General features: G+C 42.4%; 1 protein-coding gene and 1 long non-coding RNA gene across 2 annotated transcripts in view; one reads left to right on the plus strand and one right to left on the minus strand.

The window, feature by feature from the left end:
- The first annotated feature begins 76 nt into the window (after window positions 1-76).
- Window positions 77-2078, plus strand: LOC113132033 (uncharacterized). The gene is made up of 2 exons (XR_003295862.2): window positions 77-215; window positions 388-2078. It is a non-coding gene; the product is annotated as an uncharacterized LOC113132033 (long non-coding RNA).
- A 1392-nt stretch (window positions 2079-3470) lies between these two features.
- The window catches only part of ptk7b (protein tyrosine kinase 7b), a 61718-nt gene continuing 37258 nt past the window's right edge, over window positions 3471-27930 (minus strand). The window contains exons 2-20 of the mRNA XM_026309830.1: window positions 22541-22837; window positions 16861-16963; window positions 16485-16669; window positions 14734-14881; window positions 12337-12467; window positions 10485-10751; window positions 10189-10325; window positions 9961-10096; window positions 9257-9376; window positions 8784-8933; window positions 8297-8444; window positions 7087-7214; window positions 6178-6378; window positions 5615-5776; window positions 5187-5419; window positions 4998-5078; window positions 4348-4499; window positions 4037-4215; window positions 3471-3780 (exon numbers count right to left, since the gene is read on the minus strand). Of these exons, the coding sequence (XP_026165615.1) occupies window positions 3620-3780; window positions 4037-4215; window positions 4348-4499; window positions 4998-5078; window positions 5187-5419; window positions 5615-5776; window positions 6178-6378; window positions 7087-7214; window positions 8297-8444; window positions 8784-8933; window positions 9257-9376; window positions 9961-10096; window positions 10189-10325; window positions 10485-10751; window positions 12337-12467; window positions 14734-14881; window positions 16485-16669; window positions 16861-16963; window positions 22541-22837 (3119 nt within the window). The 3' untranslated portion in view covers window positions 3471-3619. The remainder of the gene's footprint in view (window positions 3781-4036; window positions 4216-4347; window positions 4500-4997; window positions 5079-5186; window positions 5420-5614; window positions 5777-6177; window positions 6379-7086; window positions 7215-8296; window positions 8445-8783; window positions 8934-9256; window positions 9377-9960; window positions 10097-10188; window positions 10326-10484; window positions 10752-12336; window positions 12468-14733; window positions 14882-16484; window positions 16670-16860; window positions 16964-22540; window positions 22838-27930) is intronic.

A 27930-nucleotide genomic window follows, 5' to 3' on the forward strand; every position in this document is an offset into this window, starting at 1 on the left:
TTTCACATGGTTTCTATTCCAAAATATGTCTTTCTCCAAGGACTTTAAATGAGCATATCAGAGGAGTTACTTGCTTGAGCTTGGATTTTGCAGAGTTACAGCAGTTTACTCCTGTGAAGAGTCTCAGTCGTCCAGGTGAAGATATCTAGAAGCTGAGTCAATTGGACTTCTTCTTCTACGTTTCACCACAAGTCCAGTCTGAAGAAACCACTTAGGTGAGTGGTGAAACTCGACAAGTTCAGTGACTCAGTTTCTACATACTGTATTAACTGTTGGTAGAAGTATATGTCAAACATATTGTGATAATAAAATGTAAAGGTCAGTTATCATAGTTTAAAAATGTAGTAAAATATACTCACGTTGACATTGTTTTTGCTGTCACCACAGGAAGAGCACAGGGGAACATTAAACATGGCTCTGTTACCTTCAGTGTCCCAGTGTGTCACCTACACTGTCAGCACCCTAAAACTGAAGCTGCTCAAAGAAATCCAGCCATTATTTATTGTATCATTTACGTCTGCTGCTTTTCCTAGTGGACCATGTGAAAATGTGTTCTGTGTAAAAGGCCTGCCACAGCAGAGTACTTCTCCTGTGTACTAGTGTGTCTAACAGCTTGTTAAATAATATTTAATGATGATATAAGCCCCACCCGGCTGGTACTCCAGGCATGTTAAAACAAATGTCATGTTATGATGGTACTTTGAAAACGGTATTTGTTAGCAGGAGATTCTTATTAAAATTTAAGAGCTAACTTAACATGTCAATGCAGTTGTAAGAAGTTATCATATTAATACTAGCTAAAAATTACACCTAATTAAGACTTATTCTTAATTAAAGGATTTTACAAGAGATAAAATGGTTCTATTGATCTGACATAGTAAACACTTAAAACACGATGTGTTATCACTCCAATTAACACTATAGATTATAAGGATATGAAGATTGTAGCTGTTTGCCCGTAAGCTCTGTGTGCAATCCTTTGGTCGAGCCTCCACTGTAAACCTGCAGCACACCATGCAGCTCCAGCAGAAGAGGACGCCTTGATGCCTCAGCTCATAGGGACAGCTGAAGGTGCCTGGGGATGCCAAATAAAAAGTGACATTTTACATAATGAAACACTTATCACGTAAAATCACTAGACAATGTGAATTCATATGGGCTATTTCTGTTGCAGCTATAAAAGGTTATGTTATTCAACTCTGAACATAATTACATGTGAAAAAAAAAAAATTGGCAAGTTTTTTAAGGTCAGGTTAAAAAGGCCTACAGAAGATCTATACCACCCTCTAGTGGCAGGTTAGAGCTTTATAGGTTGACAGTAATAGAACAGAAGGACCGTGATTATTGGTACTCTTACAGGACCATGCAAGGTGTTTTAAACGTTGTAATCCATTAACTAAAAGCCCCATATGCTCTTTTCTTTGTCCTGTTCAAAGTCAAGTTCTCTAGTCACATTCAGCTTGTTTACTCACAGTATGAAAATCAACTTGCAGAGACTTGCTTCAAGGTAGGTAACCCCCCCTTCGGTGAACATTACATCACCTGTATTATTTCTAGTGAACATTATTATATTGTGTGGTAATGCAGCCGCAAGCAGAGGCCGTCTTCAGATAGCTTAAAAGTGGCAAGATTTTTTAAAAGGAATGAAGTTAATAAATTCCCATTGTTGTACTCTTGGCAGTTTGCTTTGAAAACAAAATGAATGCAGCGTGCTGCAGCAGCTTAATACCTAATTTGGAGTTTTCTTGTAAATATGACCAAGGAAGAAGAGTTTTTAAAATGGCCCCTGCTCGCAAACACTTCACCACAAAAAGATGTTCATTCATTTCAACCATGTGAAAGTTGCTTTTCATACATAGGACAGAAAAAACTTTGATATTTTGGGAACAGTCCCCCGTGTAGTTCTTGAAGCTAGATTGGCACATGCAGGATTAATCACAACACATTGGTTAAAAACACTGTGAACCTTTATTGTCAGCAGCATGTATATACTTTTGTATATATCTGATTATTGTGAATGTTTGCTGAAGCAGATTAAAAAAAAAAAAGGTCTAGGTGTGAGTGCCTAGCATTCATAACAACAAAACAATATACTAAAAAACAACGTATAAAAACAAGTTCATAAACAAAGGCCATTGCATTTGATTAGATAACATAAAAAAAGAGGGAAACAGTTAAAATAATCCTTCATTTACCAGGCACTTAAAGGAGTACTGGAGACCAGCGGTCACTCTTTTGACCTCTGTGCTTCAGCTGGTTACCAGACTGAATGCACACTGAGATGGACCAATGAAATGAATACATAGTGTCAGTGAAGTACCTTTCTATTATAATCATAGTTCAAAAAAAAACAAAAAAAACAAAAGACAGGACCTTCATCATAAATAACAGGCACCTGCATTTCCTTCTAGACAACATGATAGAGACAGAGGGATATTCTTGAAGTTAGTGCATGGCTCCTACATTATGTACACATTGCCTGGTATAATGGTCCACTTTGCAGCACTGCACAAAACAATTGGACCAGGAGGGAAAACTGTGATTGGACCTCTTTAAGAAATTGTGTTTGTATGTTAAAGGGCACAGTGATAGACTGCATCCATGCAACTCAGACAACATGATGTTAATGTGGTAAAATGGGTATGAATACCCATGGATAGTGACCATTAAGCACCTCAAAGTTAATACAAGGACAGAACACACTCATAAAAATGTACAAATCCCACACTGGCACAATTCCAACTATTCAGTATATTCCTTGGCTATAAACTTGATCTTTTTTTTTTTTGTTCCTGAAGTGTTATTGTAACACGGATGACTTTTTCCAAAAGGTTCCTCATGCCGCAAAATCACAAGTGTAACAGGTGACAAAACTTCATGCAAACCCCATTCCACTTCTTCTTTGAACGTACATGGGACAGTCCAGTGGTGTACACACACACACACTCAGAGGAGGATAATGGTGCATTTTCGGGTGAACGGACAGATTTATTTCTCCTCCAGGATTAGGGTGGCAGATCAGGATGCAGCTGACTGGAAATTTGAAATTCAAGCTTAGCACATTCCTCTGTGTTTCCAGAATATTTAAGAAGCATCAACGCTCCACTACACCATTCTTTTCAAATCTACACAAAAACACAGAGGACTTAACAGAGCTAAATTTCAAGGGGCTTCCTAAACGTCAGTGCAATAATTTTTCCTGCTCAGAGCCAGCAAAAGCACAGCATCTAACATCAGTTGAAAGTTTAGGTGAGTGTGTGTTGAGGGGTAGAGGCACTGAGGTTGTGAGATTCATTGAAGGGTCTCTGGGACAAAGCTTCTGCAGAGACAGGCAGGGTCACGGTGGAACCACACACAGGGTCTGGAGGGGAGGGTTGTCCATGCTGTGGTTAAGGCAAATGTAAACCCCAAAGCCATTCGCACAAACGTCTGTTTCCATTGATGTAGCAAAGTACTCATATTGACACACCTTTTTTTTTTTTTGAAATGCATACAAAAAATGTTTTCTCCTCAACCCTCTTCCCTGAAATGTGAGAGACTAATAATCCAGCATTCCTGTCTTTATTTAGGGGGAAGGGGGTGGGCAAACATTCCCCTGTGACATGGACCTATGGTCGTCTCAGACTTTACTATCAGAGGGCAGCTCTCCCAGGGTGTGGACGATGTCACTGAAGGAGGGGCGCTCTTTGAGGCTTAGTGCCCAGCAGCGGACCATGAGCTTGTAGATTTTGGAGGGACATCCGTCTGGAACAGGCAGCTTCAGCTTCCCTGTCTGCAGACCTGGAGAGGTGGAGGAATAGCCCAAAGGAGAAAGTTAAACCAAATCAAAAACATGGAGATGTGGATATTCCACCTTTTGAGATTGCAACATTTAATGAATTTTTTTTACTTCCAGGAACTGATTACATACCACCTCTTTAATTTACCATTACCTGAGCAAATACATGTAATTACATTGACTGCTTTTGTCCTGAAACACTGCTCATCTTGTTTTTGAGCCTGGACTAAAAACAAACCACTAAAGCATCAGACTGACCTTCCAGCGCCTCGTCATCGCTGAGTTTGCTGTATGGCATTTCCCCATGACTGAACACTTCCCACATCAACACTCCAAAGGCCCACACATCAGACTTGGTGGAGAAGTCATCCTCAAATACAGACTCAGCTGGGAGCCAGCGCAGTGGGATCCATGCCTGTCTGTAGTGATAGTACTCACTGCACAGGGTCACATGAGAAATGAAAAGGATGGGACCAGTTAATATTAGCCAGATGAAAAAGCACAGAGAGGGCACAGAATTGGTTTGTTTTCCTGTGTGATTACTTAATGTGATCTCTTTTCTCACAGACCTGTTGTAGACGTCTTTGCTGAGGCTGAGTGAGGACACTTTCACACGCCTCTGACTGTTGATCAGACAGTTTCTGGCGGCTAGGTCTTTGTGAACGAAGCGGTGATTGGACAAATGCTCCATCCCATGAGCCACCTGGGCACAGATGGAAACCTGAAGTGAAAGAGAAAAATAGAAGAGAAGAACCATCAGCATACAGTCACTGATAATATAGCAGCAGCAGCAGAAATTGCCATGGCCATTCAAAATTTTGAAAGAAATTCTCACATAAACCCCCTAAAAAAACAATTTTTTATTTATACATTTTTGTGCAGATAAAAAAGGATCTAACTCATCATTAATGACCTTTACAGGGGCTGGGGGATGGATTCTGTATCTTTAAACAGATCCAGGCCAAGTTTTTGTTAAGACATAACTGTAGTACTAATATACTCAACTAATTCTCAGGAAGAAGGGAAATAACTGTATTTTCCCAAATGCTTAAAACATTGAGAATACTGGTAATGGACACAGCACAAACATGTTCAACAAATTTTTTTTTGCTTAAGCTCACATTCATTACCGTCTTATATGTTTTTGCGATTTAGATGCCGTGTGAGTTGATGTAGATGGTGGAGGTGAGTAGTCAGTTATGATAACTTCAACACTTACTTTGGTCTTGGTGCTGATAGGCTGAGATTTGACCTTGTCATCTTTGCTTTTGGAAATTCTCAGAAACTGCTTTAGGTCTCCCTGTAGGATAGAAGCAAAAAAGGGCATTATATCAGACAGAAAACAAGCAAATGTTCTATATTTCTTCAGTCCTTATTTGTGTGCATGCTTCTGCTTCTGTCTGATTACCAGGTCATAGTATTCTAGGATCATGTAATGCGGCTCTGCCTCCCTGCAGAGGCCCAACAGGCGGACGACATTGGGGTGGCTGAGCTTGGCGAACATTTCAGCTTCACGGCGGAAGTCGAGCTGAAACTGCTCATCTCGGGTCTGCAGGCTCTTCACCAGCACCACCGTCTCTTCCTGGTTCTCCTCAATACCCTTCGCTTTGGACAGCAGCACTTCACCAAACTCTCCCTTACCTGCGTAAACATTTACACACCATGAAGCAAATGTCAGAGTAGATGCTCAAAACTAAAGCTCACACATATAATGATACAAGCTGAACACACTATGGTGTGGCAGCTTCAGTAGGAGAATGGTTTCTATTCAATCACAGCACAAGGAAAGTTTTCTCCATTAATAAACACAATAGAAACATGTATAAAATACTCTACCTAAAGTAGTGATGGTTTGTAGATTTGCTCGAGGAAAGTGGAGCTTATCGCTGTTGCCGTGGCTGTGGCGTTTCTCGGTTGTTGCCATGCTACCCATGTTGGTGAGTGCAACCTCCTCCTGGATCTCAGCGGTGGTGTGTCCATTTTGTTGAACAGCCCCTCCTGACGAACACAACACACATCTCACAGAGTCAAAGGTCATCTCATAGTGCAAGTCTCAGTGGGTATTAGAGGGCAGGGTGCAACTACCATCTTTCAAAACTGTTCCCTAGCTGTTGCAAGAACTATTTCACAACATCCCATGATTTATGAGCAGCTCCTAAATTTTCATGATTTTTGTACTTATATTGACTATTTTCAAGATAGTTAATATTTAGGAATGGGAACACAACTAACACCTCATCAAGATCTAAAATTAAGGCATAAGTGTAATACCCATGACTAACACAAGATGGCAGCAGATATCCTAAACTTTTCAACAATGGTTTGACTGAATATCAAACACTCACACAATCTCCTGGATGATTTAACAGTTGCCTAGGCACACATTCACATTCCCATACCATTGAGACACTCCATTTCTGGCTCCTCTCCATCCTGGCCCTTCTGCAGTCTTTTGGCGTTGCGTCTCTTTTTGCAGTAGAACATGAGCCCCAGCACAACAATGATGTACGCCACAGCGGCTCCCACCGACAGACCTATGGTTTGGATCATCTTGTAAGGAGCCTTGTCCCCATCTTCTTCAAAGACGTGCACTGGTTTTTCTGTTGGCCAGAGGCAGCAATTATGGTTATAATGGGAAGTAAGAGTGCAGTGTTACCTTGAACGCACTGGTCTTCATTCGAGGTTACATACTGTATTCTTTCAATGCAACATAACACTAAGTATGCAAGAGTATTTCAAAAATAGGCTTTTGAAAATAAGTGCTGGATGCAAATATGCAACTGACTGTTGCACTGACAATATACTGTAAAAGATCAGCTACAGTTATGATTTGAACCCATTAAATAACTTATTGCTTACAGTATATAGTGTTATATTGTTTAAGAATATAGGTGGTTGATCCAATACATCATATTCCTGAGTTTCCCTCTTCAGTTATTTCTTCTTAATTCAACTGTCTCCTACTTTGAACTAAACTACAACACGATCCTGCTACTTAGGGAGAAGCTGCGTTGGTTTGGGACACTAGTGCAAGTGTTAGCTGTAATTTTCAGCTTCAGTCACACAAGGAACCAGAGAGCATGAATCATTATTAGATCTAACGTCTGCCCAATCCCATCACCTCAGTGACAGCTGCAGCGTCAGACATGTGGCTGTGGTTATTAACCTGTTGAGATGGATGACAGGTAGAGGGTGACAGTTTAATTAATGCCTTTGTCCTACGCTTGTGATTGTGGCTTATTCCCCATGTGTGCACCTTTGTTCCAAAAAAAGGAAGCCTATATTATGTTTGTGCATGTCTAACTCACCCACTACATACAGCTGAGCCACACGGTCTTTGATGCTGCAGCTGTTTCCTGCCACACACGTGTATCTGCCCGTGTCATCTGTAGTGACATCTGTAATCACCAAAGATCCGTTGGGCATTTTCTGGAACCTGGAAGAGAGGAGACACAGCATAGATGAGGCTGGAGATCTGCACGTGCAGAACACCCAGCAAACAAGACGGAAAGCCAACGTATCCAAATGTCAGTAACTCTCACTCAGCCTGATTTGTGCCATCTATTTAGGATGAGATGGTTGTTTTGATCATTGACCTTAAAACTGCCATTTTACGACTGCCTGTTCCACCCTGCTTCTAGTCAGGTTTACTGAATTGTAATGAGAAGAATGTTGCACTCCGGGGCCTGCTGTTGGAAATCAAATTCAGCAGTATCACTACTGATAAAAAAGGCTGCTGTCAACGAGGCAGCGTCACACTGTGACAGAAATAAAGAGGGAATGGTTTGACATAAGGTTAGATACTGAAAACTGTCAACAGAGCAGACAAGGGACGTGTTCAAGGAGAGTGACAGGCACAGAGATGGACATCAGAAAATTAAACTATAAATGCAGGTGGTGTTGTACCGTCAGGTGTATTAAACACAGGATGGTCACCTGGACAGTAACCTGCACAAATACCCTGAAGCAGATGCTGATACAAACAACTGAAATGTACAAGTTAGAAAATAATAAGTTAATAATAATAATAAGAAGAAGAAGAAGAAAACAAAGCTAAAAAAAAAAAAAAAAGGTTTTAAATAAATGGGCAAGGCACAGTGATGATGATAATGGAATTTCATTTCTGCTGTAAGTTAATTTTAGTTATTTTCATTTTGGTTGAATTTAATAGCATGCCTAAACTCAAATTTCATTCAGATAAAAACATTCAATTGTCAAGTGAAACCTAACAGTCCGTTTTTCTTCTCCCTGTGGAGGCAGGCCGACACCTGCTCAGGACTAGTATGACAGGTCTAAACCACTCATTCATTTTATTCACACTTCAGAGAAAGTACAAGCGATGTAATGAACGTGACAAATCTGTTTGTACAAGACATTCTTGCATTAGAACCACTGACTTCAGCTGTAATTGTATATAAGCACAAGCTAACTCTTTACTAAATGCACAGAGATGAAACAGCAATCAACTCTGGTTGGAACCTGTAAGCACAAACTCTAATCCACCATGGTCTCATTTACCTCCGGTTCTTACTGATGTCCAGCGTCTTGTCTTTGACCATCCAGTGGATGTGAGGCTCAGGGTCGCCGGTGGCCTGACAGTGCAGGATGGCTGTGTGACCCTGGTACACTGTCGTATTCTCTGGGTCCACCTTAAAGCGAATGTACACTGTGTGTGCACAAAAATACATGCACACACGAACAGGGTCATTAATGCAACCAGGCAATAATATCTCCTTTACAGATTGTGGGGAATTAACATCCACTCAGTTACACTCTACAATCCAAACACATTTCATTACCGGACTATGAAAAGGCCACCAAGTATAAAATAAATGCTTCTGATTGCGCCACATGATGAGAATGATCAATGGCTTTCTTCTCATAAAACCACCCTCAGATGTACTGAGACCACAAGTACTTCTGATGTGGGACTGGTGACTAATACGGGAGCATGACCCTTTCTCTCTTAATTCCGCACTTCCAGGATGATGAGTGAGTGGTTTACCGGCCACAGTGAGGGTCACCAAGGCTCTGATCTCCCCCTGGAGGCTGTTGGAGGCGATGCAGGTGTAGTTGCCGGCGTCACTGCGTGTGACTTTGGTGAAGTGCAGCTGGCCGTTCCTCTGCTTCACATGAGGCGGCAGCTCTCCTCCGTCTACAGGGGGAGACAGAGACACACAGGGAAGAGGGGAGTTAGCAGGGCTGAGTCTGGTGCTGTATTTGGAACTCAAGTAGTTAAATCGACTCCATCATGGCCACTGTGCATAAAGGGGAAATGATGAATCTTCCTCACACCCTGTTCAGTGTAGAGTTTGTACAGGTTTCTACATATTCTCAAGGGCATTTGTCACTCTTAGCATTTAATAAGTGAAGGGTATTGCTTTTTGACTGTTATATGTCTCCAGGAAACTGTTAAACAGACAGTCCTTATCTGATTTTAGCTACTGTGGGCTAAGGTTAAACTGGTGGCATGCACACCTGCTTCCGTCCAGCGGATGGTGGGGGTCTCCCTGCCTTTAGCAGAACACTGGATGGTGATTTCGTTATCCAGCTCCAGACATTGAGAAGGCTGGGGGGTCGGCGTGAACTTCAGTTTTTCTAAAACACAAGTCAAAACACCACACACACACACATTATGCACGTGGGAAACACAAAAGGGGGTGGAGCATGTCAAAGCCTCTTCTGTGCACCTCTGACAGTAAGCTGATGAAATTCGTGTTCAGACACATTTGGAGAAATGTGGCTGGAGGCACACATGTGCACACAGATGTGATGATAAAAAGTGACGTCTATCAGACGCTGAGATCATATAAACAGAGATTGGCCAGACAAAACAGTGACATGTCAGGCCATCTATCATAGTAATCTTAAAGCAGCAGAGAGGAATTTATCACCGAGATAATGTGTTCAAATGGAGGCTCGGATAAAGCTGCCATGCATGAGTCATATTTTACACCTCTGTGGGTGTCCTGCCTGGAGACACAACATGGACACGCTATTCCTATTTTAAGAAACACTCACGAATGCACACACACATACAAACACAAGGGCATGACCACATTTGTTTTATATCATTTCTCTGCACAGTATTTCTCATTATAAATCGAATATGATTTCAGTCATTACACGTTATCTTTTGTTGAGTGTTTACTGATCAACAACATGATTCCCCTGCAGCTTACCAAGCACAATAACTCTAGCCTGCCCAGACAGTCGGCCGCCTACTGTCTTGGTTTCACAGCCGTACATCTGGCCATCGTACACCTCCACGTTGTTGATCCTGAGGGTGCCGTTAGGGAACAGTTTATACCGAGAGTCCTAAAGAAAAAAAAAAAACATTTTTCAGTGAAATTGTATTATGTCACAAAAAACTAAACTTTTAGCTAGCGTGTTAGCGTGTGACACGTCACCTCAGGTGTGATCATGACGTTGTTTCGGAGCCAGGTGACCTCAGGTTCAGGGTTGGCCTGAGCGTAACAGTGAATGTAACCTGGTTTACCTTCCTCTAAATGAGTGTCTTGAGGCTTTGCCACCCACACGGGAGCAGCTGTACAAGCACACACAGAAAACAGATTATTCCACTTCATCCCAATCTCTCTGGTTTGCAATGCAGACTCTGTTACAAATTTCTGTTACTTAGGGTCTCAGTTATTTTTTGAAACTTTAACTTCATAAAACTGCCTCTTTAGAAATATGTATGACTCACTGGCCACTGTGAAGGTGACTTCCTGTGTCCTGCGTCCAGCCTTGTTCTGGGCCACGCAGGTGTAGATGCCCGAATCACCCTCCTCTGTAGGACTGAAGACCAGATCCAGGCCGTCCTGGTACACTCTGCCCTCTGTGGGGACCGGCTGCCCTTCCCTCTCCCACCACACCTTGGGCTCAGGTCTGCCGTGTGGGGGACGGCAGGCCACCCGCTGCAGTGTGTCCGCCGTGAAAACCTTCGACATCTTGGGCACTATGTCATCTATCTCTGTAGCACAGAGCAGAGACAGGGAGTGGATTTTCAGCAGGTAGTAGCAATTTGAATGCTGAAATTGATTTCCATTTATACATGACTCCTGATAAATATCAAACTGTGTTCAAAGCTAGTGAAGCATTACCAATTTGAATTGCATGACCACCCAGGGAACACTTAATTCCTGTTAACAGTCTTTAGATTGTCATGCAGACCACAGTAATTAGAGAACAAAGTGCACTTTAGGCAAACTGAGGACATACTGTAGGTTGTGTAGGAAATAACTCAGGCCTGTGTGAGGTAGGTCAAAACTCACGCCATTATACAGAAAGTAAAATGTGATCTATGGTCCAAAGACTAACAAGACCTCTCACTGCTGTGTGGTTTAACAGTGTGGTGTCCCAAATGGAAGGAATACAGTGAGTGAATAGTTTAGCAGCAAACATGGCTCTGAAAGCTGATCAGTGGCTGCGACCTTCAAGCAGTCTAAGATCTAAATCAATTAAGGAGAAGAGAAGAAAACGCATATTTCTCAGAGGATGAAAGAAGTTGAGCTGGGAGGTGGAGCTATGATGAAGTGACTGTTAAAACTTGTCCCTAAATACTGAATTCTACTGTGACACAATCCCCTATAATGCCTGCAGGGATTACCATCAGATTAAGTGAATTAAGGTACTTAAATGGAGCTGTGGTGCACTGGGTTAAAACTGCAGATAAAGAGCTGTACATCATTAATCCAAAACCCTTGGGGGAAAAAATGCTGTTTGAGAGGAATAAGGTGTTTGGGACACTTAAACGCATCAAAATTCCAGCCTGATCTTATTCAAAACATACAACTTGCATGCACTTGTAACTCAGAATGCTGGCTTATTAGTGAGGCAAAACGATACTCATGGCTTTAAGCTCCAGTAGCCATTTAAAAAGGTGTTCTTTATAGACTCATGGTTAGCAACAAGAAAAGAGCAGGCAGTGTTTTATGCAGTATTAAAATAGCTTTGATGTGTCTTGACTTGTACATTACATTAATTTGCCTACATCAGAACCTGGCCTCAGTACATAACCACAAAGTTATTGGTTTTAGTCCTGATGTTTTGTTTTCATTGTAGAGTTACTTAATACAGCTGTCCCTTTGGAATTTATTGTTTGATGCTGGACGGAAATCATGGAGGCAGATTTAATGACACACATTTCCACTACCTCAACTATTCTGCTCGTTAGCCTGTTTGAGTCATATTGCTGTGTTATCTAATATTACTTCTGCTGCTTGTTGGACCAGGTGCTGTTAGACTTTGGAGGAAACGAAGCTAAACAGGCTTGGCAAAAACCTGGACTGTTGGAGGAAATAATATGGAGGGGAAGCAGGAAAATGGTCCAACACAGTGGGTGTAGTGGATACATCTGGGCCGGAAGTCAATAAGGGAATGTGATTATCATCAGAGAGATCTGGCTCTGAGAGAAAGACCCAGATGAAAGCGGGGGGAGAGAGCAGATTGAGATGGAGGGCAGGAACCCAAATGCCCCTTGCACTCTTAGATTACAGAATCACAAGTGTTTATCTCTCACTAATTCAGCAACTGTAAAATAGTGTGTGTGTGTGTACCAGCTATGAGGAGAGAGGCCTCCAATGTAACATGGGACCCTGTGAGACCACGGCCAACACACTTGTAGGTTCCTGTGTTCCTGGGCTTGACCTGGGTGATCAGCAGTGTGCCATTGGGAAGGAGGATCACTCTGTGGAGAAAACAGATGAAATGGGTTACAAACCTGCATATTGAATTACCTCAAATCCACTGACCAACAAGCAGCATGTCACATATTATTTGTAAGTAATGGGCCAGCACGTGGCACAGAAATGTCCTCTGCACAAGTACAACTACCCCTGTTGGATCTCACTCAAATGGCATGTGCAAATAAGTCTTACCATTTGTTGTGCCCTGCCAGAACCACACACACACACACACACACACACACACACACACACACACACACACAAACACACGCACATAGCAAATCCTATTTTAACATAGGCCTACATTTATTTTGTGCTTGGCATGTTACTGGACACTATCTGAATTGCCCTGATTCAATAAACCCAAGCCATCTGCTGCTCCAAATAGGCTGACGTAAATGCTAAGAATTTGTCCACAGAAACAAAGAACCTGCCCTACATAGTGAGTTCATTTGAAAAAGTCTTGTGCTTTAGGAGCCCCTTCCCGATGGCTGGCCTCTGGAAACCTGAAGGGAGTACGGCTGCTGGTGATGGACAGGACGAGAAGTAATTAAAGGTTGACCTTAAGCCAGCTCCAGGGATGACTGATAGGGAGCTGCACATCCCACACAGCACAGAAATCAGCTCCTCAGTCCAGACAAATCAATGCTTCATCACTGCTATATAAGAAAACTGAACATGTAAAGCACAGGAAGGCACTGCTGGATGCATTTAGGATGCTGTGCAATTCCAGAGAAGTTTTACGAAAGCAGGATCTATCCAGGACTGTGTGGTTCTGCAATGGATTCCCTCAGGAGGGGTGATATTTCTGTCATATCTCCTCTTCTTCTCTGTTCCATAACTGGAAATGAGCTTTGGGACCTTGTGTACATTTTTACTTGAGAAATGGAGAACTTCACTCTGAACAGACTAAAATAACCAAAGAACAAAATGAACAAAGGCACCTTTTTTTTTTCTCCAAGACACTCGTCTTTATACAGTAGGTACATGGGATTGCGTACAGAAAGAATCAGTATGGTTTCATATTTTTGCCGACAGCCTTGGTTTGACCCATGGGACACAATTTTACAGTCTGTAAAAACAGCCTCAAGCTTAACATTGGTATATTTTTTTCTTGATTTCACTGATATACAAAAGAATCTACAACAAACACTCATATAATCTAGAAGGTTATTGTCCAAACAGTGCAGGTGCAAAACAGATGATATCCCCTGCAGAGAGCCGAGTTCCTCTGGGTTTAGAATCAGCCCAGATCAATAAACACACAATCACCAGGCTGCCTTGGAATAACTTAGCCAAGAGACCAGGACTTTAAAGAAACCATCTGTATGTGTCTGTGTCTGTGTATGTATTTTTATATTCATGCTGATTTTGTCATCATCTAGGTGACAAAACCCGCCTCCGACAGGATCATTACACGAATGACTATTGATATTAGGGTCCTTTACCTTTGCTCACTCAACACAATAATCACTTCAAAATTGAAAAACAGGCTCATACTCTCCAACTGCAATATGTCTGTGTAAGAGGGTGCTATGAACCCTGAGGGCATAGTTGGCATGATGTATAGAAATTGGTTATTATCTAGTGCTTATGGGTTTATAGGGGACATGCTGGTTTGCTGATTGTAGCTTAAGGCGTTGTTCGGTTCAGTGAGTGAACACCGGAGAGCTGCAAAAGCTTTTGTGATTGGCTGGAGAGAAAGGCTGAGTTCAAGTGATGTATAGTAGGCTGCAAAGGAACTTTACAGTGCTCTGTTCCAGTAATAACATTCCTCAATGCGTAATTCATCTTAAGCCCGAGCTGAAACAGCACACAGAAAGCTGAAAGTCCGAGGGTTCCACCTCATTGGGTTCAAAGGAATACCTGAAGCTGAGGCTGAGGCTTATATAATGGAAAGTAAGGAGAGAAAACGAAGTAGGAGCAGGATGTGGAGGGACTGAGCTGAAAAGGTCAATCAGAAAACACGAAGGAAGAGGAAGAACTGGAAAGAGTTAAATGTACAGTGGCTTAAGAAAATACTCATACTGAAGCTGAGACTGAGACTCAGCTAAAAAAGGCAGATTTTTAGCAAAATAAATGATAAGATTTCTAAAAACATTCATTTTATCATTCTGAGTTATTAACTGTGGACTTCGGGACACAAATGGCAATTTTATCACTTTAAAATTAAATCTACAACACAAAAAAGTGCAAAAACTAAGGGGGTCTGGATATTTTCTGAAGCTAAGATAAAAAAGAAATGGAATAATTTATCTCTCAACATACCGAGACTTGTTTACCAGTAGCTCGTTTTCGTGGTACCACTCCAACGTGGGGGGCGGCACGGCAGTGAACTGGCAGTGAAACATAGCCTCCTCATTCTTCAACACCACCTGGTTCTCAGGGGTGACCAGCGGTCGTGGAAAACTCTTATCTGTTAGAGAGAGACAAACATCGACATGATCACATCTGCAGGCTTTAGCCCATCAGCTTCTATCTGTGTGGATGCTCGGCATATATTTTACTGATATACTCCAGGCTTTATTAAAAGCTGTGAACAGCAGTATGAGGCTGGTGAGCAGGCGGCCTTCAGGTGGCGGTGTGTGTGTCAACACCTTAGGGGCCCCAGGGAGACTTAATGAGATCAGTGAACAGACCCTGTAGCTTATCTGAACCATTATCTGCTTTTTTGCTTCCTGGATCATAGAATTACACAGGAGATCATCTCTCTTCTTCTTTGTTATAATTCAAAGTCACGCTATCCAAGAAACAGATTAGGACTGAAGTGTGACCTGCTAATTAAAAAAAAAAAAGGATAATTTTAAGTGTAATGTAGATGGTAAAAAATAAGACTGGACATTTTGTACTTTTAACAATTGGGGCTGCAGGATTTTCACAGTAAATTTTAAGTCACACCACAGGATAAGCTACTCTGATGGGCTAAAACCAGAGATTTGGTACAGACCAAGCTGAAAGAGTAATTACCACACAGGTTCAGGGCATTGTTATACTCTAAATACAAAGCTGACGGGCGTTTTTTTGTAATAAAGAAATCCAGGCTCTTGCATGTGAGCATTTCAAATCTGCACAGCTAATGGATGGTATGATACTAGCAGCAGTATTAGAATTTCATTACTGGCTTGTGTGAATAAAAAAAAGGGGTGTTCACTCAGAGCACACCTGGCCCACCTAGGAAGTCGATGGGACGGCCTCAGCTTAAATAGCTGTGATCACGCATTGAAAACCTGTCTAAATCTGTCAACCTGGGGTGGCAACACAGAAACTGGAAACTCAACAATTATCCTTTTTTCCTCCATCCAGGTGCTAACCTAGCGTGTCTGTCTGTCTGCGTGTGTGTTGCAGGTGGTTAACTGAAGTGGAACTGGACATCAAGTTTCTTGCACAGATGTGCTGCTTCATGTACTGTAAAGGGCCTGTGGTGTGCTGACGGGACATTTCACACAGGGTGCACGTACATGCTGGGAAAAGAACAAATGCCATGTTGAGAGCCTGCAGAAATACAAATACAAATAAACTCCCTGGACAAGAAACTGAGAAAGTAACAGTTGTGCAGGCAGATCAGGCTGCTGAGAGAGAAGATGTCATTATTTGCTCTGTAGATGTTTACAATGTTGTCAATGTGGGTGGTGGAGGACCAATGTGCTAACACACTCCTTGGAAATCTCTCACTGCTAATGGTGTTCAAACCACCTTCTTTGTATCACACTATCTGGCAGGTGTGGGAATGTGGAAAATTCTGAAAGCTAAAAATATGTGATTGTTTATTACATGCAAGCTAGGTCTGCAACTGTCAATCATTAGTTCATCTGAGAGAAAAAAAATATATATTACATTATCACAAAAGGAATAACTGAGTTAAACAGTTTCACAACATTACCATGAGATTATGGAAACAGCGAGACAGGCAACAGGCAATGCTTTATAGTCAAAAATTACTCAATGTAAGGTAGTGACCAATAAAATAAATTTGCAGACTAATTGGTAATGACAATAACAAAAAGTGGCAGAAAACACACCTATGATGTTGAGAGTGAAGTTGCTGTTGCTGCAGATTTGCCCGACTGCATTCTTGGCACAACAGTAGTACAGGCCATTGTTGTCTGGGCTGACGCTCTTCAAGGTGATCATCCTCTCCTTGTTGTTGATCTGATGGCTCTTCTCTGTCAGCTTCACCCCGTCCTTGAACCACTGACATGCCGGCCTGAGAGGGAGAGGAGGATTAAAGAAAAAAAAAGGCATTAGAGAAGGGTTGGGCAGAGTGGGAAAAAAGGAAAGGAGCAACAAAAGGGCACGAGAGAGGCCAATGAGGGCAGAAAAATAATATTTTCAGTACAGCGCTCAACATGATCCTTTTTAGGCTTTTGAACTGGAGGTGACAGAGAGGAGACTCACCGTGGGTGTCCATCAATATGACAACGCAGCGTGACCGGTGCTGAGCTCTCTATCTCAGCTTCAGAGGCGGGCTCCTTCAAAGTCACACCACCACTTTCTAACCCTGTAACAGAGGAGAAAGTAAGCAGGAGGAGAGATGGTGCTCATTTGGATGAGACAAATAACTGAGGAGAAGGACAGGAGGAAAAATTGAGTTAAGTGGTCTTTGTGTCGTCTGTCTACACGGGACATACAACAATGGCAATAAGTGCAGCAGGGATGACAGCAAGTCAGGCCCATTACTGTGACATAACTATGACTCAGGAACAAAGACAGGGAGCTAGCACATCAGTGAACACCATACCACTGTCCTGCACTTATAGCAGCAAGCTGGGCCTTCACAGTGCTTTTTATGGACATCTAATGGACAGTTAATTGACTTACTCTGTTAAAATGCCCATAAAGTCAGACAGAAGGGAATTGAGCAACAGTGAACATTTGCACTTTTCAGAGTTATTGCTAGTAAAGTGGTGAGGTGCATCTAATCAGTGATGGTGTCTGCACTGTTACAATGATGAAAATACATTACTCACACAGGTGACAGGAAACCTGATCAATGCTGTCTGAGTGACAGACGGACAAGAGAACAAATGAAGAAAACAGATGACAGGAAATTGATCCACACTGATCTCCTTAATCTATCATGGTACAATGAGAAATGAGGGAACTCTAAGGTTTCACCATTAAGGGTCTCACCTTGTGGGCTCTATCTATCAAATGTCAAGAAATTATTGCAGCAACAAATCATTCCTAACAGAAGGGTAACGTCTGATCATTTTCAGGACATTAAGTCTTAAAAATGTCAAAGACAGACTTGTAGCTATATGTAATGTTGTCTGAGGCACTTCATTGGATGAATAAAAAATATCGTACAGTTATTTAGAGTTGGCTGTGATACAGCATTTAGCAGACCTTGCTGGAATTCCCCTTCTGCTGTTGTGTGTTGACTATTCAGATACTTCTATGTTTACACCGAGTGAGAACAAGGCCGGTGTACACTGTGTGGTCACTGCGGACTGTGCAGTGCCTTCACTGAGAACATGTTTGTTTGGGTTGCCCTGGTTGATGCATGAGTCCGTGAGGGTTTAGTGTGTCTGCATTCTGTGTGTGTGTGTGTGTGTGTGTGTGTGTGTGTGTGTATATGAGTGTAAGACATTCCATATTGTCGAGCTCCATTCCCATGGCCTGTAGCTGAATAGTGCAGACGCTTCTCTGTTGCTGGGTGGATCATCTATGAAATATGCATGGCATGAGCCTCCACCTGAGACGGTGCTGAAAAGGGAGGGGGAGGATGCAGCAGCCATGTGAGGTCAGAGGGCGCACAAGAGGAAGACCTATCAAAATGAATTACACTAGAAACTGATGGCTCTCTGCACCGTGAGGGATCAGGGGAAATGTCTCCCCCAACCCCTTCACTTACACTCCCCATCACTCACCCTTACACTGGTGCCCCAACAACTGTGAGTGTGTGCTATATTGTGTGTTTACATGCATTAGTCAGACACAAGTGTTTGTATGTGGCGGTGAGGAGTGAAACACAGCTGATGATGTTGTGCCCCTAAGCACAAACACATGCGTGCAAATGTGTCTGACAGTTCAGCTGAGGATGTTAACTGGTTGTGTGCCTCATTCAAGGCTGTTCCAGCAGCTCCACTAACCTAGTGAGGTGGAGGAGGATGGGATCAAGGTCATCCCAGCTATGAGGACTAATGCACTCACACAGACATGTTATTAGTGCAGTGGAAGCATAAGGGGCCAACAACCTAGAAAGGGAAGTGGAAGAAAAGGTTTGACGGAACAACCAGTAATCATCTGCATTAAGCCTGACAGTCAGATTCAAGCCAAATATCAGTGGGAATTTGTTTTAACCTGCCTGGAGTAACAGGTGGGTGTTCCCAGTATCAGGTGGTGTCATACAGGCAAACCCAGGACATATGGCTGAATTTTACAGTGAGAGTCCATGAGTGATTTTTTTTTTCTCCCCCTCTGACTGTGGCTCACTGAAAAAAAAACCAACAAAGACCAAACCTACAGATTTTAAGAACTCAGTGTCTGTTGCTGTCTGTCTTTCTTGCTGACATCTATGTTTGTAAATGTTTTCATTCCAGCAGCATGAATCTGAAACACACGAATGTGTAGGTATCGTGAGTAGTTAGAGAAACTATGGCTGAAGAGCCTATGGCTGAAGAGCCAAACTGAAAACATACATAACTCTGCGTTCATGTAGACATGACCATAGTAACGGTGAAGCAAACTGCCTTGTGACCGACTAAAGTTTCTAACAGCCCTGACCTATTTTGTCCGTTCGGCAGGTCAGAACAAATTCTGAATATTAACTGCATTTCCAATTTGACCTGGATTTTCTCACACAGCGCTATATGCAGTTCAGGTTTCCCCAGCTGTCTGCATGACAAACAGAAGGTGCTCTTTCATAACCTATTAGTGGCGAATACTTCCCCATAATCCCTCTCAGAATGCGTGACTAAGTGTTGGAGCAGGCCTTGCAGCTAACGCCATAATTAGGAGCAAATAATTATTATGTTGGAGGTGGAACAGGAAGCCATTTCAAAACTGTGATAATAGATGAATTGTGAGGTTATTGTCAAGGCAGATGGTCCAACTATTCATTCTCACTGTGCCGAAAGGCAGCTGTAAGTATCCCTGTGTCTGTTTCACTCAATGAGCTGATTTGTTGCCATGGAGAAGGGTTACCGCAACAGAGACGGAGGGTAGACTATGTTATCCAGGGAAGTGGTTTGATATGACTGACAGCACCATATGGGTATGGAAATAACTAAAACATGAGGCAGACTGGTATTGTGAACTTTGTTTTAAGGAAAAGTGCCGTGGCACAGCACAAGGCGAACCATGACGGAGCCAGCACACTGTGTCCGACGAGATGTCAGATTTTATCAGCTGTGGCTGACAGAGGTCGACAGGCCACCCTATGAACTACAGCAACTCAGAGAGATGCTGTTGCTACAAGGCAGGCAGAGCAGGAAGAAAGGGGGGGGGGGGGGGAGTTGCTCTGCAGGGGAGAAGCCGACAGACTGAACCTGGGTCATTAGGCATGGGGGAGCTGCATTTTGTCAGAACCGACAGGATGAGTAAAAAAAGAATGAAAGTGTGAGTGAAAGAAGCCTGTAAAATGCATTCCCTGAACAAATCTGAGTTAAAGACACATGCTGTATAACTTAACCAAGAATCCACAGATGATGTGTTTGTGCATACGTGGCTTTGTGACATGAAAGCTTAAACAGGGAAGAAAATGTACCTGGTAACCTATGGTTGTAAACTGTACATTTACATTCTTCCTACAACGTATGTCACTAATTGCCACAAAGACAATATTGGTCCATATCAAGCAAAGACCTACCCCCAGACCAAATGACAAGCGTGATGCCTGAGCCCCTGCTGGACACAGTCTCACTGTGAAGGCCCAGTGACCTTCTGTGACAAAAAGACGAAGGGGGGGGGGGTGCTAAAAGCTGTGTTTGTGAAAGCAGAGGGGGGATAATTACTCTGAATAACTCTCAACTGGAAGGATTTGCCCACCCACTATTGAGAGCAAGATAAATTAACTTTCTCTCTGCAGTAGGCTGTGGGGGGAAGGGGAACAATCTACTCCAGTACGGTCCGTGTACAGTACCAACCCCCCTAACCCCACAAACCTACATTTACAACTATGCACGCAAAGTAGCATACACATGAGTGAATGCACATACAAGGTTACTGCCAGAGGGAGTCTTTATTTAAAGCTGCACGCAGCTTTATCGTCTGTAAAATATATGTTGGGAAAACATGAGCACATCTGTCATGACATGGTCTGTTCTGCCTTAAGTTCTCCAGAGAAGGCCGGCCAACCGGCACATTATTACAGACAGACAAATTTGTTGATATACACAGAGAGATGTAACAGAAATGATTAGGATGATTTACCCAGTGTGTTTGAGTTTGAAAAACAAGTGATGTGCTGCAAATGATCTTGTTTCTATTTGCCTGAGGAATCGTTTAATATGCTGTATTTTTAGTTATGGATCTTGCAGCATGATGTGAATGTGCGGAGCTTTATTAACAGCCATACATAGCTGCTTCTCAGCATTTTCGCATATCTGTTTCAATTGCCGTCTTATCTGAAAAGGGAGAAGTCACAGCACTACCAGCGTGAATACACAGGTGAAAAAGAGAAATCAGATGCTTTTCTGATCTGTAAATGTTTTCAAATTGGCCCAGATATTGCAACAAAATGGGTGATTAAGTCACACCTTAAATACACCGTGACACTCTTTTAACCTATTTGTGTGAGAGTAACACACATGTACAATGGTAAAAAAAAAAAATATATAGACACCTTATGTAAACAAGAGCCAACATACATTTCCAAGATTAAATCAGTCCAGCATATATATTTTTTTAAATTAATGCCCCATTTGCCTTCCAATAAAAATATGCCTCTCTTTTCCAATGCGTGGGAATGTTAATGACCTGGCAGATAATACAGTTTATTCTGGGCCAGCTCATAAGAACTGGTGCTTCATGTCTAACTTGTTTTTTTCCCTTTTAATCTGAGAGTATGTCAGTTGAGCTTTATTGACACACTAGATCATGTTTAATTGCAACACATAAAAGCAGTTCCCTTCAGATCTAATGAGGTTTGGAGAACTGCGTGGTGCTTCTTTGGTCTATCTGGCTAAAACTTTAAGTACTGAGAGCCTTTGCTCAACATCACAGACCACAAATATCCTCTGATGGAGACACATCACAGAGCAGGGGTTAAACCTCTACTCTCTTCCCCCCGACTGTCCCTCTCAGTCTCTCGGTTTGCTACTAGGAGGTCTGGACACTCATCTGTTCTTGTAATCAGCCTTTGAACAAGTAACATCCCCTCAAAGACATATCTCCCAACTGAATGTAACTAGAGTAATGAACATACTCCAGATTAAATCATTTTTCACTCTGCTTTATTTTTTTTTGTTTTCTACGGCCATCTATACAAACTCAGTGTTTGTAAGACACAAAGACCTTTCAGTAACAACTGCAACCCGAGGGCTTTCCACAATGCACAAACAAGGTTGCTATTTATCCTAAAAGGGGCTGTGCAGAATTCCCAGTGCTTCTTGGGAAACTTAAGAGGGTCACTGAGGTTTGGTTATGCCACTAAAGGACAAAAATAAGACACTAATGTGCTTTCCTTAATGGGACAAAATGTTTAGAAAGCGATAGAGTAAAGGTCTGAGATGAATAAAAAGCTGGATGTAAACCTAAATAATTATTCAGCCAGAAGGTAAGTTACACTGCTCAGACAAAAGCCTTTTGAGAGTATATGGGAAAAGAGAGTGTTACACAACGGACAAAAAAAAAAAAAAAAAAAAGACAAGCAACAAGAAACACATGCTTGGTGGCACACATATCCAGTTTCCTTTGGAGAGAGAGAGGAGGCCACAAAGAAAAAGGCAACAAGGTGGAAACATTCCTTCAACCCATACTACCGGTCATCTTATACTCTGACTTTTGTTTTGCCTTTTTGATCCAGAAACTGGATGTACACCCTTGCTGCCATTATGAAACCCTGTCACCTGGCAATTTCCACTCAGAGGTTTTTCAGAATAAAGGTGAGAACAGCTTGAAATGAAACACTCACACTTTATATTGAAGGAGGCGTTTGTGGAGTGGACGGCCTCTCCTGTGACTGTGTTTTGTGCCACACACTCAAAGTTTCCTGCGTCCAGCCTCCGATCCACAGCGGTGAACTTGAGGTTGCTGCCCTCTTGGAAACGCCTATCGCTGTTTTCCAAGGCTTTGCCATTGTGAAGCCAGCTGTAACTGATGTCAGCCGGATCGCTGACCTCGCAGCGTAGCATGGCACTGCGGCCGTGCAAGGCATCCTGGGACTTGGGCTCCTTGATGAACTGGATTGCAGCAGCCTGGATGGACAGAACTGGAACGAGAATGAGAGAAAGGAAATGAGAAGAGTATTACAACAGGGCTGCTGTGAACATTTTACTGCTTTTTCCGTTCGTTAGTTGTATGCCATAGCAACCACTTAGCCTTGTAGAGAAATACGATGCTTAGACAATAGAGACTAGCTGTGAATGATTTGTTTGTAAAATTATTAGAAACACAGAGAAAACACACTCTGCTAGTGAGCTGTGATGGGAGTGGGTGATCCAAGTCTCTCTCTCACACACACACACACACACACACCTGCACTCAGCTCAGGGTGACATCTTTTAAACAAGATACAATATGTTGCACACACACACTTAAATAAGTTATTTTCCCTCCTAATGCCGGATACAAGCTTTGAGTGGGAGACATGCTTTCTGCTCTATTTACCCACATTTCACTGGAGGAAATGACTGCAGTGTGACTACACACAGACAGAAAAATACTCAATTCTGTTTTACTTCGCTGAATTTGGAGATGCTAAGCAGGGAGCAAAGGCAGGGGGGAGGAGAGAACATGAAAACAAAAGAATGGAGTCACAGTCTGACTTCAGGTTTTATTGCTTTCGTCAGATTGGTCTTGGTTCCACATGAGGAATTTTCTCTTCACCATTTGCATTTTTAATCTTCTTTTATTAATGCCAATCATCAATACCCATCAGCTAAACAATCTCAATTCGACACAGACACACACATCAAGAGACACAAATATTTTCTTAGCATGTCTTCAGAGCATACCTGATGACTCTCGTTTGAGCCAAAAAGGGTAAAAAAAAACAACATACTCACTATGCTGTTTCTGACTGGAATGATCTAGTTTAGACAAAAAAAAGGAGCCTTATAGGGTCCTTCTAATTTAATCTCCACAGCTGCTCCAGCTGCACTCTGCCATCGTGTTTGCACAACCACCCCACATGAACTACTCATCAATAACCATGTCCACAGTGGGGCATGGCCGTCTGTTCTCTGTCCTGTGCAGCACAATGTTATCATACCTGAAGTCAGGGTTTGTTATGATAAGGAATGGCCCACTGCTAAAGTCGATTGAGCTTACCTACACCTGCGTGATGTATGTGTGTCTGTGTGTGAGTGTGTGTGTAGGTCTTCATTGCCTCTTGCTGGTCTGGAGCCAAGTAAAAAGGAGATCTTTCAATAATGTTAAATCAAGGAGGCTGCTGAAGGTGAGCGCTCCATCTTTGACCTGACACATCCCACCACTCCTGCCCTGCTGCTGCCTGCCTGTCTGTCTGTCTCTTCATCAGGCTTGCCTTTGTCTCAGCTGCAGGTGGCTTGGACTAACAGGCAGGTAAAAAAAAAAAAAAAGAAGTAGCAAGGCTGGGCAAACTAGAAAATTATGTTATTGTAAATGCCTCATTTTCTTACATGTCACAATCACAGAAGAAATGGTCTCCAGCCCGGAGAAATAAACATGTCAGATTGAGAGATGTGGACCAGTGTTAAGCAGTGTCAGCAACACAGAAACCCAGCAACACCAGTGACTGTTGCACACTAAGCCAGCAAGTGGATCAAACACAGCCTTAAATCACCAGAAAGTACTGGAGTTCTGGAGAAACCCATAATAGGTGAAAAAAAAAAAAACTGCTGCTGTTAAAATGCCATGTTGACAAAAAAATAGCTAAAACATTAGCATTTAAGGGCAAGAGTGTTTAAGGGCACAGCAGCTAAAGATTGTTCGCTACAATGAGACAAATACACAAACACAGCAAGTGATGCACTGAAAAAAAAAAAATCAGTAAACAGAGAGAAAGACATACACAGCATACAAACATGCTCCCTCAAGACAACGTCGCTGCATTTGTCCAGACTGCAGTGAGATGAGAAAAGGGATGTGTAGCAGCGTTTCGGAGCGTGATGAGGTTAAAAAAAGAAAAAAAACAAATCTATTCTGTCACACTTTTGCTGACTGACTGAAACAGCTCAGAACAGTGAGACAATGACACAATGCTGTTACTGTGAGTCCATCACACCAGGCGCACAGTGGTGAGGTGGTTATCACTGTCACCTCACAGCAAGAAGGTTCTGGGTTGAAATCCCTTTCTGTGTGCAGTCTGCATGTTCTCCCCCTTTGCCTGACTGGGTTTTCTCCAGGTCCTGCAGTTTCCGTCCACAGTGCAAAGACATGCAGTTTGGGACTTTTGCTTTGATAACCAATTCTTTTTTGTTATCCACTGAGCAAACATGCCTTGGACTAAATAACAGTTAGGCCTATTGCATAAATCACTCTTGCATCAGTTAAACTGAGCTCCACTGTCATTACTGCACATGATTTATTGCACAGAGGACTGTTACACCTTCTCTTCTGTACAAGCAAATGGTATCTAACAATTCCCATAAGAGGCCATGAATTTGTTCCATCTATGTTTAACTGGGATGTAAGGCAGCAGATGGGTTAGAAACACCAGAAGTCCTGCCAGGCACCCACCTTAAACAATCTATCGAGTAATGTCCACAGACAGCACTCAGCCTCCACACCGAGCTTACAGCTGGGGTGTGAGGTTGCGTGCCGACTTCCATCACGCTGAGCCTTCTGTGTGCATTGATGTTATGAGCTTTGTTGGAGACACAGCAAAACTGTGGCATGCAGTTGTGGGTTTCATTTGAGCTGCATGTCGACGTACAGTGCGAGTCTGTGTATGTGTGCTCAGATCTGTGTAGAGGGGGAACGGCTTCCGGGAAAAATCCCAGCAGGGACAGCACAGGCAGATAAGGTGTTTTCACACACCACAGGATGATAGACAAGACGAAGAGGGAGGGGTAGAGTGAGGCAGTCTATCACATCTGAGAAAGCCTGCCAAGCTTACTGTACTGTTCAAACAGAGAAGGCACCGTGACCTACATCTCTCAAACACACTGCCGCCCTGTCTCTCCATAGCACTTTTAAAGAGACACACAAAAAAATTGAAAGTGCACACACAAACATAATATAAACACATACACAGCTCCCACTCCCGACCCTTTCTACCGCCGTCACTCATTCACACAAATTCCACTCAGTTAATTTAGGCCATGTCTTTTTTACTGAGTCACAAAGGGTTAAAGGAAAGGTAATGCTTAGATCTGCAAAGAGTGACATTTCAAAGAGATAAGCAGGGCAAATGCTATCCAAAATCCTGCTGTGGGCCTTTCAAAGTGTGAGTGGCTGAAAGGGAGAGTTACAGATAAAGGAAACAAACAGTGAGTCTGGGGTTGGGCAGAGGATGGAAATGTTCTTATGTCAGAAATCCTCAAATACAAACACAGAGGTATTGAAATGAACTGACAAACCTACAGGAACAAGTAAAAAGAAAATCATTAAAGTTACCGAGTGTGTGACAATTTACCTATTTATTAGATATCACGAATAAACAGCATGGATTGGTGAGAACAATTTTATATAAAAAGTATAAAAAGTTGGGAAAAAATTATGATTGCCTATTAAATTTTGTCAGAGCACAGGGTTTTGCTCGTCTCGCCTGACCAACAATTCAAAATGAAAACTGTTTTATAAAATATTGACAACAAAAAACAGAAAACAAAAAGTCTTGGCTCTGATACCAATCAATATGCACTTTCCGGGAAAAGCCTTAATACGGATACACTAATGCACCCGGATGAGAAGTGATCTCATGAAATATTAATAGTTCCACATTTTCAAAATCATTTGAGCTTCCCTGGATTTTGATCAAGGTACCTGAAAATAAGTTGGAAAAGCCTGAAAGTAGGCTAAAAATGGAGGGGGAAACTGCTGAAGGGGGGAAAATATCTGCACACAAAGATTTCACTCTTCGACTCATTGCACTCCTGTCCCCATTAGGCCTAGCTCGGCTGTCAGGGCTGTCAGGCCGACTTCAAGGCGACTTCCACCTGACAGCCAGAACCCACCATAATGGGCTCAGCAGCAGCTCACACCTCCTTTCTCTCATTCTCAACTTTGTCTGCTGGCACAGGCAGGCAGAGCTGGCAGAGTTGAATAAGAACCCCCCCCCCCCCAAAATAATAATAAAAAAAAAGAAAAACATATATTACATCACTGTATCAGCACAGGGCGGAAAGTGTGATGCAGTTTCAAGGTCAAAGAAAGAACCTGTGTGTTTAACTATCTATAGACACTACAAAGAAATTAATATCCAGATAAGTCAAACAGTTTGATGTTAATACAGAAGATTTCACAACGTAATACAATACTGTATGTTAAAACTGAAAACACACATCTGAGGAATATGCAATTTCTTTTTAAATATGTTTAAGATAAGAAACCAAAGTCGTTCAGATTGCAGAGACGAGGATGACATTATCAGCTGTAATCAGGATTGTGTGTCTCCAACAGGCCACCACACACCACAATGTTATCTCTGAAACCTGCCCTAAACTAGCGGCTGCAGAGTGACGACAACCAGGAATGACACACAGGGAGAGGTTAAACGGGCAATACGCCTGCACATGCACACACAAACAGCAGCACCCACAAATACTCGGCACCAGGCGCGCCTGCAGTGAGAGCTCAAATAGCCCCTATGGGTGCGGTGTAACAGCCTCTCGGTGGACCGTGTCAAAGTGAGACAGCTGCTCTGAAATGTTTTAGAGTGACAGGACAGCAGAACGAGGAGTCTTAAAGTCGCAGAAATGACTGTTGCTGACAGAGCGTGACACGGTGATTGCGGCAGTCAGCATGGCTGATATTAGATGCTTATCTCAGTGACGCCTCTGCCTGAACCAAAATATAACATATTGAGCTTGTGTAAAAATCTGTAGAAACATTGACAAGTGATTATTATTAAACTCTTGAATGGGCATTTAACATCTGATCTTTCCAAAGTCATCTCCTTTCCTGCCATTACCATGAATGGAGACACATCTAGCTCCATTTCCATTACTTCATTCTCTTTGAGCCACAAAATCTACATAACCCAATTAAGGATAAGAGACTCACAAAACATCATCCCTCTTTACTCAGACTGCACACACTGACAGCGAACAGCACAACTTCAAAGGAGTACCAAAAAAAAAGAAACTACACAGGCACAATTAAAGTGCCTCTGATCAGATCAATTATTAACAACTCCAAGAGTTCATAAAGGATCTGAAA

Source organism: Mastacembelus armatus, chromosome 15, assembly GCF_900324485.2.
Source record: "Mastacembelus armatus chromosome 15, fMasArm1.2, whole genome shotgun sequence".
Classification (NCBI taxonomy): domain Eukaryota; kingdom Metazoa; phylum Chordata; class Actinopteri; order Synbranchiformes; family Mastacembelidae; genus Mastacembelus; species Mastacembelus armatus.